The sequence below is a fragment of the Sebastes umbrosus genome, chromosome 11 (genome assembly GCF_015220745.1).
Source record: "Sebastes umbrosus isolate fSebUmb1 chromosome 11, fSebUmb1.pri, whole genome shotgun sequence".
Classification (NCBI taxonomy): domain Eukaryota; kingdom Metazoa; phylum Chordata; class Actinopteri; order Perciformes; family Sebastidae; genus Sebastes; species Sebastes umbrosus.
In genome coordinates, this window is record NC_051279.1 from 6,414,751 (window position 1) to 6,429,133 (window position 14,383).

Here is a 14,383-nt window from a genome sequence, read left to right on the forward strand (position 1 = left end):
AGTGTGCGGACAGCCTCTCCTTTTCCCTAAATTTGTACTGACACTCCACCTTAAAGGTTAAGCCTAGTGATATTCTTTATATCTCTTATTGTCAACAAATCCAATGAAGACTAAAATAATGAATTGATCGTACTAACAAGTATAATCTGTGTAGCCACTGCTAATATTATTCCCCTGTGCCATAGAGCTCCACTACTCACTAGAACACTAAATGTGTATTAATCCGCAGCTGAAAATAGTCCCCGAAAAAATTTAGTCCTTTTCGAGTAACATTTGTTAAAAACTACAACGCCCAGCTGTTTTAGATAATTACTGAGCTTAAAAAATAGAAAATTGACTATACTATATCTTTGGAAGGAATGAATGGACTTGAGAGCCGCAGACGGGGTAGAGAAGTTGGAAATTAGAGAGATAAATCAGAGTATATACCAGTCGATGAGTAAAGAGAGACTGCAGTACAGTAATGCCAAATTAGGTTTAAGGCAATTTACAGAAGGAGTTAATTGTTTTAACTGTAAAATGTCCCACTTAGTATACATCTTGTTCACACTTCTTTAAAAAAACAAATATAATCAAGATTGTTTGTTCATGGTATGTGTTTATGTTATATTAATTAGATAATTACTATTGGCCGATAAGAAAATAAAAAAAAATCACTATCAGCCTCAAAAATTCAGACTGTAATTAAGAGACAGACTAAAGGCCTTTACAGACCCGGGGCGCGACGAATAAACAACACAAAAATGCGAAATACTCGCCTGCGAATATTTAGCATCAAAACTATTCATACCTGCAGCGATGCAAATTTGCGACAGTGGCAACACTTATTCAGTTAAAGGTTTATATTGACACGGCAGCGTCTGGCAGTCTGAGGTAAATTGTTGTATAACCTTTAGGGGTGGGAATCACCAGAGGCCCTACAACACGCAAATTATGCAGTTTTTCAACATCTGTTTTCAGTCTGTTCATCTCAGAGTTTTCATTCACATATCTTGAGGTCAGAGGTCAAGGGATCATTTTGAAAATGGCCATGCCACTTTTTCTTCGCCACAATTTAGCGTAACTTTGGAACGTTATTTAGCATTCTTCCTCACAAGCTAACACGACATGGTTGGTAGCAATCGATTCTCTACTTTTACATGATAACAGCATTTTCACTGTAGCTTTAAGACTGAGCCCGCTACAACCTCTGTAAGACAGAATAGCTTCGTCGGATTGTTAAGAGGTTAATAGTTTATATAATAAATGATCGATTCTTGTATCTCTATTACAATATTGCCACGCAAAATATCGTGATACTATTCTGTATCAATTTCTTCCCCCCCCACCACCCCTATTAGAATAAGATACTTTAAGCTATACGGAGTTTCCTTTTAGTGAAATGCTTTAAGTGAATTTGCCTCTGGAAACAGTTACGCATTGTATATTTCTAGTGCTTTTATTGTGAAAGGTAAGAACCTTTGTCAAGGTTGAAAGGAGTAATAGAGTTTGCCGTCTTGGTTCGGACTACAGAGCCTTCATGTTGTTGTAAAACTATAGTGTACGTTTTGAACATTTCCGTTCCGCACAATGTGTTCGACGTCGTTATTCACGGTGCTAAAGCTCAGAAAAATCGTCGCTTTTTCGCTGCGTAATATTCGTCTTCTGTGTGAAAGTACTCAACAGTTCAAAAGAATATATTGACGTGCAAATAAATTGCACGAAAAAAAAGGCCTTGGCACATTGTTGATATCTTTTCATGGGATTTGTTGACAATGAACAAAATACGTAAGAAAACACCAGCCTTATCCTTTAATGCCAATTTTAAACATTTTTATTAAGGGGTTCTGCTCTCTTGTGAACATATAAAGAAAATTACAAAAATGGCTCCATAACTTTCTTTGTGTGTTTACAACCGTGTCCTTGTTTATTTTCCGGTAATTCTTCCCATACATATAAACAACCTGTACAAAACGGCTGAGCCTTTTCGTCTTTTTCTTTGCTTCTTTTTTTTCGTTCCGTTTTTTTTCATAACATACAACTTGCATCATGATAACAACAATCAGCAATATCACACACCCACTTTGCAATATTCAAACTAAACATTTTCTGTGCAATACAAAATAAATGTACACATAATTTGATATTTTGTTTCTCCAAAAAAATAAAAAAATCGCTGTTATTTACAAATCCCACAACAACAAAAAAGTAAACATTCTCCACACCAGTTTGCTTTTACGTTGAACTCAGCAGAAGCGTGTTCTCTTATTATTATTAACATGTTGTATAATTTCTTTGTACAGATTGTTTTTTTTTTGTTTTTTTTGTAACTATATTTCACCCATGAATTGTGACTGAAAAACGATAGAGCACCTATGATACGGATTACTACATGAACGTTTTAAAAACTCTGAAGTATACTTTGCTAAGTGACCTCAAAAGAAAATGTAGTCTTCTTTATGTCTACATGTAGTGTATAATGTGCCCCATTCAAGTATTAAAAATTGTATTACAGGACTGTTAGTATTTTCGTCAGTAAGGCAGAAATGACATTTGCATGACATGAATGGTTAAAATTTATTCTCTCTTTTTCTTTAATCACTGCAAAGTTTCAGCTGTTCCACAATGACTACTGTAGGTAAAAAAAAAAAGTAAAGAATTTTAATTTAATCAGAATTTTTATGGTTAAAAATAACTTTAAAACAGGCGATTCATTAAATGAAGTCACCTGCTGATATAATAGTTAAATCTTTAATTGGATCAGGGCAAAAATAAAAAAGTGATAACACCAGACGAAATCTACACACCACAAAAGGTACTTTTACTACAACCCAAAAAATCAGTTGTGAGAAATAAAATCTATACATATATTTACTTGAGATTCACATCTGTTTTTGTAGAATGTGACACATCTAAACATCTTTTCCCGTTGCCGTCGTTTTCCTTTTTGAATGTTCTCGCGTTGATAGCTGTTCCTCTGCTTTTTATGGTTGTGTCTGTGGAAGAGGCAGTGTTTTATGGCAATAGAAGGTAGAAGTCACATGTGCATATCATGCTGCACTAATATAGTGCAATGTAGAGCCTGAAACAAAGAAAAGGGTGGAGGCAGACAGGCAGTAGTTTCCGTGAACAACTGATTGCAGGCTACTCCTCCATCAGCATCGTACAGATCTGTTTATCCCACAAACACAGGCCTGTGTGCCTCTAAATCAAGCGAAAAAAAAAAAAAAGAGAAGAAATGCCTCCCTTTTGTTCAAGACTGTAAAAGAGATTTGAGTCAAAACCCAGTTGAGGATTGAGAAAAAGGAATCCAAACCTTTTTATGGAGATTTTCCTCTCCCTCCTCCTCTTCCCTGCGGTGACTTTTGGCAACGTACGAACCGTCAGAGCATCCTAAGCCTCCAGCTACTCAGCATTTTTAGGGACAAGCGGAAAAGCGCGGGGGAAGAGTTGGAGCTTGTGCTGCCATGTTCAGAGACAAGACTGAGAGCTGGGTCTGTCTTCTGCATCCAGACTCTCACCTGCGTCTGAATATTTTCTTTAAAGTAACGTGGACGTGTAAGGGGCAAAAAAAAAAAGGCATTTCATTAAACACGGCGGAGGTCACGAAGGCTCTTGCAAAAGAAATACTTAAAAAAAACAGAAAGGAGGGGAGTGAATGGAGCCCTACTTGAAATGGTAAAACCCAACCAGTGTCTCTGCTATAAGAGGCTTTTCTGTAATTTCTCCGCTCTGTGACGTGTCCATTCACGCTGCAAACATCCGTGTCCCTCACTGTAATGGCGTGATGAAGTGGGTCTCTATGACAGGTGAAGTGATCGGTGAAGCGTCTCCCGGAGGACTACATGTCCGTGTCCCCGTCGTAGGCGAGAGTCAGAGGTTTTAGTCGGTTGTTTTGTTGCCTCTGTCTCTGAGGTCTCTTTGGCTTTTTGCTGTGTGGAAAGATTAAAACAAAGTCAGAGTGGCACTTGAAATACTTACATAAAAAGCTAACTGCAGTATAAACTACCACACTTACCATGTAGTCACAGCATCTGAACTACATATAGATAGTCTAGAACGTTTTCTATTTCTCCCATAATCTCACTATACGTGTAGTTTTCAATATACTTGACCGTAGTTAATAGAGAAACTGACTTTTTCTGAGGAATGTAGAATGTCTTTTAGATCATGCAAAGAAAAACAGTACTTCTAAAGGATAAGGCTGGTGATATTCTATATTTTTAGCACCTGATACTGAATGTTTCAGGTAAACACGGTTGTAATTATGAAAAAAACTCTGGAAAATAAAGTAGATTTGCATGGTTTGAAATACAATTTTTAAAGTAAGTTATTGGCTCCCAATTCATTTTTGTTTTGTCTTCCATTCTAGAAAGGACAGTTCAAAATCAACAGTTTCCTGCTATCTCCTAATTGCAAGGAGATGATCACCACGAATAAGTTACAAGCATTAAAAGGATAATTCTGTCATTATTCTATATTTTTCTTGTTGTCAACAAATCTCATGAAAAGACCAAATCCAACAATGCGTTGGTCTGTTTCCAATACTTTCTGACTTTCCCACCCCATCTGTGGCTCTCATCCTAAAAACCCATTTGTGCCTAATGAAGATGTGTATAATTTAATTCTTAAAAAAGTAATTTCCTTAAACAGCTGGGCACTGTAGTTTTCAGTAATCATTACCCAAACAGGAGGAAATAGTGCATTTACATTTGTTGAAAATAAGAAAAATGTAGAATAATGTCATCTTTATCTTTCAAAGGTTGATCATTTGTTTATGGTGATCATCACCTCCTTGGGATTATGGGCTAGAAGGAAGCTCCACTAACATTTTTTTTAACTGGTACAGTCAGTATTCCAATCCTAATTCTCGAACTAAGCAGATGATTCAATCAAACTTTATTTTAACAGCAGTCCTGAATAGAGTCTAGAATGGAAAGAGTAATAATTCAGAAAGATAACTTTCATTGAAAAGGACACTTACGTTTAGATCTAAAAGCATGAAAAAAATATTAGTAAGTTAATTTGCATGCAAACTCCAGGGGGGGAAAAGCACCTTTAGAGGAAGACAATATAATTTCTACCTTTGTTCTTCTCAAAGCTGTTAGTTCTGCCTTAAATACAAGATTGCTTCTTGTCTCAAGTTATCTCATATATTATACATATTTTATATCCTCTAGTCTAGAGCATAGTATATCAAAGTGCTTCCAATGGAAATTTACTCTTTTTATGACGTACTATATTATGACTATTTTGACATTCTTTATGACGTACTATACTATGACTTTTTGATATACTATTACTTTTTTGGGACTTTTTAATGACTTATTCTTCTTTACTTCTACTTCTTTATGACTTATTTGACATACTATACTATGATTTTTTCGACAAACTATATTATAACTTTTTTGAATTGTTACGACATACTATACTATGCCTTTTTAATTTTTTTCGACAAACTATACTGTGACTTTTTTTATTTTTTTTGACATACTATAATATGACTTTTTTAGTTTTTTTGTCATACTATATCATGATTTTTTTCAAGATATTATACTGTAACTTTTTATTTTTTCAAAATACTATACTATGACTATTTTTCAATATACTATACTATGATTTTTTTCATGAAATTTTTCGACATACCATACTATGACTTTTCTATGAAATTTTTTGACATACTATACTGTGATTTTTTTTCATGAAATTTTTTGACATTCTATACTATGACTTTTTATAAATTTTTACGACTTTTTTGCTGATATTTTTTTGAGATACTATAATATAACTTTGTTTTCCATGAAATTTTTCGACATACGATACTATGACTTTTTTTCCATTACATTTTTTGAGATACTGAACTATGACTTTTTTTCATGAAATTTTTCGACATACTTTACTATGACTTTTTTTAAGAAATTTTTCGACATACGATACTATGACTTTTTTTCCATTACATTTTTTGAGATACTGAACTATGACTTTTTTTAAGAAAATTTTCGACATACTATACTATGACTTTTTAAATGAAATCTTTCGACATACGATACCAAGACTTTTTTAAAGAAAATTTTCAACATACTATACTATGACTTTTTTTAAGAAAATTTTTGACATACTATACTGTGACTTTTTTATGAAATGTTTCGACATTCTATACTATGACTTTTTTTTATGAAATGTTTTGACATACTATACTATGACTTTTTTAATGACATTTTTCAACATACTATACTATGACTTTTTTTATAAAAATTTTCGACATACTATACTATGACTTTTTTCCATTCAAATTTTTCAACATACTATACTATGACGTTTTTTATAAAATCTTTCAACATACTATACTATGATTTTTTTAATGACATTTTTCAACATACTATACTATGACTTTTTTCCATTCACATTTTACGACATTCTATATTCTATATATATTCTATATATTATGACTTTTTTGATGAAATTAATTTTAGATACTAATGACTTTTTGTCCATGAAATTTTTTGACATACTACACTGACTTTTTTCATGAAATTATTCAACATACTATACTATGACTTTTTTGCTGATATTTTTTTGAGATACTATAATATGACTTTTTTTCCCATGAAATTTTTCGACATACGATACTATGATTTTTTTTTCCATTACATTTTTTGAGATACTGAACTATGACTTTTTTAATGAAATTTTTCGACATACTTTACTGTGACTTTTTTACAAGAAAATTTTCGACATACTATACTATGACACAAATAGTATACTATGTCAAAAAAAGCCATAATTGAAAAAAAAAACTCATAGTAAAGTATGTCGAAAAAAATAGTCCTAATATAGTACGTCAAAAAAAAAAAAAAGTCATAGCATAGTATGTTGAAAAAAATCTAAAAAAGTCATAGTATTGTATGTCAAAAAACAAATTTAAAAAGTCAAAGCATATTATGTCCGAAAAAAATATAAAAGCCATAGTACAGTATGTTGAAACAACATTTAAAAAAATCATAGTATACAGAAAAAAAGTCATAGTATAGAATGTTGAAAAAAAGAGTCATATTATAGTATGTCGAAAAAAGTTCTAGTATAGTTTATCGAAAAAAATGAAACAGTCATAGTAATGTATGTCAAAAAAAAGAGTAATATATGTCGAAAAACAAAATTTAAAAAGTCATGGTATGTCGAAAGAAAAAAAAAGTCATAGCATAGTATGTCCAACAGAAGTCATAGTATGTCGATATTTCTTTTTAAAAGTTATAGAATAGTATGTCGAAAAAACTTCATAGTTTAGTATGTCGAAAAAATAGTCATTGTATAATAAGTTTAAAAAAAAAAAAAAAAAGTCATAGTATAGTATGTCATAAAAAATATCATAGTATAGTACATAGTCTCTTAAAGCGTGGCCCGCGGGTCAATGGCATGCATTATATTCACAGGAATTATGTTCTGTCATCAATGCAAGTGCTTAGCTAAATTTCGATGGACAACCCTGCAGTTTAATGTGAGATGGAAAATATATTTTGTATCATGTGTGCACTTTTCCTGTGTGGCCCTCAATCATGCTGGCTCCCTAAATTGGCTGTGAAAGACAGTAAAGCTAATATTTAGTTGCGCTCTCTTATGTATTATCAAATTTAAATTATTGTAATGTTGTATGTGAAGTTCCAGCCACACAGGACAGTCCAATTAATACTTCTAAATATTAAAAAACTTTCCCCAAACTTTCTCCCAAAGAGTACAGCGATGTGATGTAATGGTCTCTGGAGCATTGAGATGCTTCAAAAAACAATATTCTGGAAAGTTGGTAGAGACGATCAGAAAGGCACCAGGGGGAATTTTCTCTGAATAGTTTCTGTGATGAAGAGCTGACAAAATCACTACAGAGTAAACACGAAACGTCAGCAAACATTCAGACAAACAGCAACATCATGGCTCTTGTCTCTGTGACTTTGGAAAAATTATTCATGTTCACAAATACTGACTGCACTACTGGAGCTGCAGCTAATGATTGTTTTTATTACCAATTAAGCTGCCAACTATTTTTCTCAATTAAAAATGTCCATAACATTTCAGAAAATAATTTAAAATCCCTATTGAAATTTCCCTAGAGCTGAAAGTGACACACCATACAGCTTGTTTTGTACAACCAACAGTCCAAAAATACTAGTTTAATATCATACAAGTCAAAGGAAACCAGCCAATTCTCACATCTAGGAAGCTAGAACCAGCACACGTTAAGCATTTTTGCTTGGAAAATGACTCAAATGGTTAAAAAATTGTTTCTGATTAATGTAGACTGACTAATTATATCCCGACAGAGATACAAGAATTGATCCAATTAGCTTGTTCAAAGCTCAATACAGAAAAAAAACATCAATATGTTTAATGTGTAAAAAGGATAATGAGCTTTTGATTTGGCAGGAAATTAAATCGGAGGGAAATAAAGGGGAATATGTTGCCCTACTTCCTATTTCGCCCACAAGAGGGCAGTGCGACATCATGCTCGAGAGAGAGAGGAGATTTCAGAGTCTGTACATTTAAATTTGATTTGTGGTACAGAAACAAGTCCCTTTATAGTGTGCCTTAAAAAAAAAGTCATAGCATAGTATGCCATAAAAAATGGCATTAATAAGTCATAGCATAGTATGTGTAGATTTAGGAGATCTGTACTTTCTACTATAGCTTTAACAAATCTATATTATATCTATATTAACCAATGGAACCAATATTTAACTACAGAGCTGTAGAAATACACCGATATAGCCATGGGGATGTAACAACACTTTGGACCACCGCTGTGTCAGTACATCCTTGTATGAATACTGTACACAGTGTGATGTGCTTGTAGTAAGTTTCTACAGACTGATGCTCCTGATGACATTTACTCAAGTACCGTACTTAAAATGTTGACATACTTGTACTTAACTTGACTATTTCTATGTTCTGCTACTTTATACTTCTACTCCACTACATTTCAGGGGGGGTATTGTACTTTTTACTCCATTTTACTCCATTGTTTGACACTTATAGTTACTAGTTATGTGTTCATTTGTAAATAATAATAATAATACACAATTAAAAGCCAGAACTCTATTAACTTATGGAGCTGTGCATAACAAATGAAGGGATTCTGTCCACAAAAAAAATCACTAGATGGCTTCTCATTTGAACCGGAAAGAGGAAGTGTTGAGTTAAAAATAAATATTTACTTTTGTGACTTTTGTGACATTCTACAGATGTAGATATTGAAACTGTAGTAATGTTGCTAGTCTGATGTCAATATACTCTCAAAAGATCATTTTACTGTCTATTTTTCCTGTGAACCGCACACGGCACGTGGAAAAAGAAAATAGACAAGACCTTAGATCTCTAGAAGAGCCGACACGCAACCGAGCAGCACCTGAGGCTGCGCTGCTGCTCTAACCTGTTAACATGGGCGCTGGAATAAACAACAAGAGGTTCTGTGACGCAGGCAGCGTGGCACGGGTGTTAGAGGTGTAAACTTTGGACAGAGACAGCTATTTCCTCCTGCTCTTAGTATTTAGGGCTAAGCTAAGCTGACTGTCTCCTGGCAACAGCTTCATATCTAACGTACAGACAGAGTGGTATTGGTCCTCTGATCTAACTCTAATAAGCAGATTTATCTAAGTGTTGAACTATTAGTATTATAGTACAACATAGTAAAATATCTCAGTACTTTGTCAACCATTGTCAGATAAGTACTCAAAAAGCATTGTTACGCACCTGTAAATATACTACAGAAAGTAATTGTTAGTACTACCTGTATTAGTATACAATTATGATGATAATTTGGCTGCGTACTTATTTTCTACAACATTGATTTTTATACATATGTGGGTTGTTTTAAGAATCAAAAAGTTCTGGTGTGAAAAAATTAATCAGATATGAGTCACTTTTAAAAGCAAGTATAATAGAAAGGTAAATAATCAACAGCTAAACACCATCTATGTCGTCTACACGCTCTAAAAATCTACACGGACTAAAACGATTACTCCTGCGTGGTTTTCCTCACCTGCACCAGCACCTTCGCTCAGCTAGTCAAGGCAGGACATGTGACACTTTAGCGAGAGGTCACAGGGAAAGGTCAAGGACAGCAGGTACTTATACTGGAGGGTGTGTTGACATCCCATCCTCATTAGCTGCTGCTGCTGCTTTGAGCCAGCTCTTGGCAATCGGGACAGGTGTAAATCATCTCATGTGCATTTTGGCCCACCCAGACCGCCGTCCCATTGGCGGCAGACTCTTGGGCCTTAAGAGAGCGATGCACCTTGGCACAGTAGCTGCTGCTCTCACACAAGAGGATGAATGCATGAAGGGAAGCAAAACGGAAATAAAAAAAAGAAGACAAACAAAAAACGGTGATGTGAGGGTGGCTGGACGACAGGGAGGGGGTGTTTAACTCAAAAGCGGGTGGGGAAAAATGGGATTGGTTTCATGAATGAGGATAATGATAAATAGGGGAAATTAAACTCGTCAACTCACCAAGCTAGGTATATCATAGACACTATGAATATGAGGAGCACAAAGGCTCCGGCTGCTACACCATACACCCACATCTTCAGCTTCCCATCTGTGGAGGAGGAGGCTCGTCAGTTCGTCTGTCTGTTTACACTTACAGCCATTAAAAGCTTCAGAAAACGGAAACACATTGCTGCTTCTTTTGTTTTTCCAGTAACACTTTATAACAATATAGCCTGCAATTTACAGAGTTATTTCATTCTATGTATCAGGTACCAATAAAATACTTACTGGTTCCTACTGGTGCTTAAATATACTGTAGGTTCAGTGGAGTAACAACTGGGCATTTATTTATTTGTGTAAATACTGAGTACTAGTGGTGGGATGTAACCAAGTACATTTACTCAAGTACTGTATTTAAGTACTGTGCAGTGCTTGAGTGCAATTTTGAGGCACTTGTACTTTGCTTGAGTAAAGTACAAGTACGCTTTTAGGCAACTTAATACTTCTAGTCTACTACATTTTGGATGCAAATATTGTACTTTTTAATCCTCCGCCATTATTTTAACGGCTTTAGTTACTAGTCACTTTGTAGTCAGATTGTTAATACAAAATATAAATCAACTAATACTTGATAATGTATTATTATGGAGTTATCTACCTGGCAGTTTATAAAATAGTTAAAATGAGCTCCACAGCTGCAACATTAAAGTAATGGAACACATTAATGCATCACTAATTATAATACAATACAATACTATAACAATATATTATTCTGAAATGGACCATTCTGCATTATGAGTACATTCATTTTTGGTACACTAAGTATATTTTGATGCTAATACTTTTATACTTTTACTCAAGCAAAGTTTTGAACGCAGTCCTACTTGTCCAAACTTGACCTCCTGAATCACTCAGCCTTGAGGTTTGTCACTAAGTCAAGCTTCAGGACCCACCATTGTACCTTATACAGCATGGTAGGATGGTCATCCCTCACTTTGCGTAGGCTACATTGGTACATTTAAGTCTATAAGATCATCTCTCTGGCAAATTTCCTGCTTAAAAACAGTTACAATCTTAGGTCACACAAATGGCTTCAGTTTAAGGTAACTACCAAGAAGCAAGAACGATCTGCAGGCCCAGCTTAAACTTGAGACCCATTTTAAATATAGAATAAAAGTATGTTACTGCACTGCTTGCTTCAATTAAACAACAAACAAATGACCAACATGCTTCCCAGTAAATGCAGTGTATCACGTAATGTAATTTGTCGTACTTTTGTTGGTGCCGTGATTCAATGTTGTTGTCTTGTTATGTGTTGGATGCTGCTCTTTGACCCTGTCTTGGCTAGGTCTCACTTGTAAAAGAGAGTAAACTCAATGTGACTTCCTAGTTCAATAAAGTTTGTACAGTATATTCTCTAAAATGCCCAGTTGTTACTATAGTTACCAGTAGGGACCGGTAAGTATTTTATTGATACCTGATTCATACAACAAAAAGACACTGTTATAAGTCTTTCCTTTTTTTTTTTATCTTTCCCAAAAGGCAAAAACATGATCTAGATCAGTACTACTATACTGTGATGAAGTATAACAGCAAGAAGTGTGCTGCAAAGACGAGCAATCATTTGGAAGATAAACGATACAAGGGTTACTGTATGCGATGGCGTGTGAACGTGGAAGTTCCTGCTCCTGACAGACGTTAACTCAATCTGTTCTGCACTCCTGCATCCTAAATGTTTCTGTTACCGTCATGCACCATCAGTCACAACACAGTGTGCAGATGCAGTTCTTAAATGTTAATGTACCAGCAGTTCAGAGTAGGTAGCAAGGTTTGTACATGCATCTGAGCAGACTGGAACAGACTGAAAACATGTCTGATGCATATTTAGATTTTAATGTGTCAGTTTTATTTCATGCACATACAGTATGTTTAACCTGATGTTAATTAGACGCAAAGACATTAAGTCTGCTGAACACAAACTGACATTAAAGTGCATTCTGCTGTCGTCATGTGAAAACCTCTCAGCTTTATGCCTTAACTTCTCTTCAAGGATTACATGGTGCTCTGCAGGTTGAGAAAATTCTGCTCTCTAAAACCCCTTTCCCTTCAGATAAACTTAAACAGACATAGTGGCCACTTGTTTTTCTTATCCAGTAGTGGGAAAAAATTCTAAATATAAGTTCCTGACTTAAAACTTGCATATACATAAACAGCCCTTCAGGTCATGATTGCGAGTGGGAGTTTTGGCAACGATGTGTGATTATTTACCGTCATTTATCTTGGCAGGATGACTACTTGTGTGTAAGTTATTGCACATTTGCAGTCAATATAGGCCATATTTACAGTCATCATTAGCTGGATATGTTTTATTTCTAATTAATTATACTGTCAAAGTAACATTTCCCAAAATATAAACCAACCACGTCTGTATCCTTCTGGCTTCCTCCACGTTATTGACTCATTTTTATGTGGTGTTTTTTTGTAATTATGACTTGACAGCTGGAAAATAGGAGCCTCTGAAGAGTACATTAAGGCAGAGTTAGTTCCCCAAACATGACAGTTAAGAGATTAAAGGTTTTCACTTGACAGCAGCAAAACACAATTCTTTACGACTGGATGTCTCTCTTGCATTTTTTTTTTTAAATTAGTAATTTTTAGCATCTGGACCAATCTTCAAGTGTGTAATGTGGTCTGACCTGGTCCGTAGGGCTGCAGGTACCAGGTCCGGCCAGAGCGTCCAGGCTGGATGGTGGTGGGCAGGGTGGGGTTAATGGCACGACTGGTCTTCACATCCCCTTTCTTGTCCCCTGCTGTGGGGATCTCCAGGATTGGGATGGGGGCGCACTGGTCCAGCTGCCCAGTGGTCGACAGCACCTCTGTGAAGCCGTCATCGCACATGCACATACCAGCCTGCAGGGGACAGTGTAGAATCACGTTTGGTTTGAGCAGCAGTTACAGTACACCAAGGGATTGATGGGCTATGTCTGGCATGGAAGTGAATGAATGTAGGGTTTTTTTTTTTTGGAAGAGGGCCTAGACATTGGTATGGTAGGATTACCGACCTCTTACTGTTTAGATTTAGATAAATACATCAGCTTCCAGAAAAAACATTTCAGAGCATGTTTGTGAACTGTATTCATTACACAGAGAGGTGTTTCTGTTATTTAGCCTGATATAAATGGAGTGGACAAAACATTAGAAAACACCTGTCTGTCAGTAAATACAGTTCAACAGCACCACAAATTACAGCCTCCAAAGTGACCATCAATTTGAACTCTTCTCTAAAACGGTTTCAACAAAAACTGAACATTATGACCTTCATTAAGGTCAGATTCACTGCAGGACTGTTGTATTAGACTGCATTAGTTTTGGCCAAGTGTAACTAATAAACTGGCAACCGAGTGTATATTTATCATGATGGTCCAGGGATTTAACCAGTGACCTCAAAAGTCCTAAGTCTGCTTCTCATCAGTTGATTCTGACCTGCTTATTCTGTGGTTATTAAGTCTGTCTGCTCTACCAACAAATTCAGCTGATAACCAGCATTTAATGCGAGGTTCAAATTTGTTTTCAAAAAATATACAAGCTACTAAAAACAGATGAACTTGAATTTACCAGCTGCTGTTTCTGGTCGAAAATAAAACTTGTTTTCCTGATTTCGATGCCGCACAGTTGAGTGACACTACGCGAAAATGGGTTTTACATCTTCATGCTGCCATTATTTCATTCCCTGCTGCATTCAAATTCAATTCTAGCGGCAGAGTGTCACAGCGAGTAGACAGACTGCCATTCATCCAGAGGACCTGTGCTTTCAGGTTTACGTCTTCTTTTATTGTTTTTATTCTGTTTACCCCGTTTTTTATTTTCCATCTTTGTCTGTAAACCAAATTGTTCTCTACAAGATTTTCTTTTCATTCTTTTTATTTAT

General features: G+C 35.2%; 1 protein-coding gene across 3 annotated transcripts in view; it reads right to left on the reverse strand.

The window, feature by feature from the left end:
• Positions 1–1,795: 1,795 nt before the first annotated feature.
• The window catches only part of LOC119496693 (thrombospondin type-1 domain-containing protein 7A), a 183,193-nt gene continuing 170,605 nt past the window's right edge, over positions 1,796–14,383 (reverse strand). For 2 of the 3 annotated variants that reach the window (XM_037784190.1, XM_037784189.1), the window contains 3 exons: positions 13,152–13,365; positions 10,477–10,564; positions 1,796–3,911 (listed from right to left, as the gene is read on the reverse strand). In XM_037784190.1, the coding sequence (XP_037640118.1) occupies positions 3,821–3,911; positions 10,477–10,564; positions 13,152–13,365 (393 nt within the window). In that variant the 3' untranslated portion in view covers positions 1,796–3,820. The remainder of the gene's footprint in view (positions 3,912–10,476; positions 10,565–13,151; positions 13,366–14,383) is intronic. The other variant, XM_037784191.1, reaches the window with a different exon arrangement.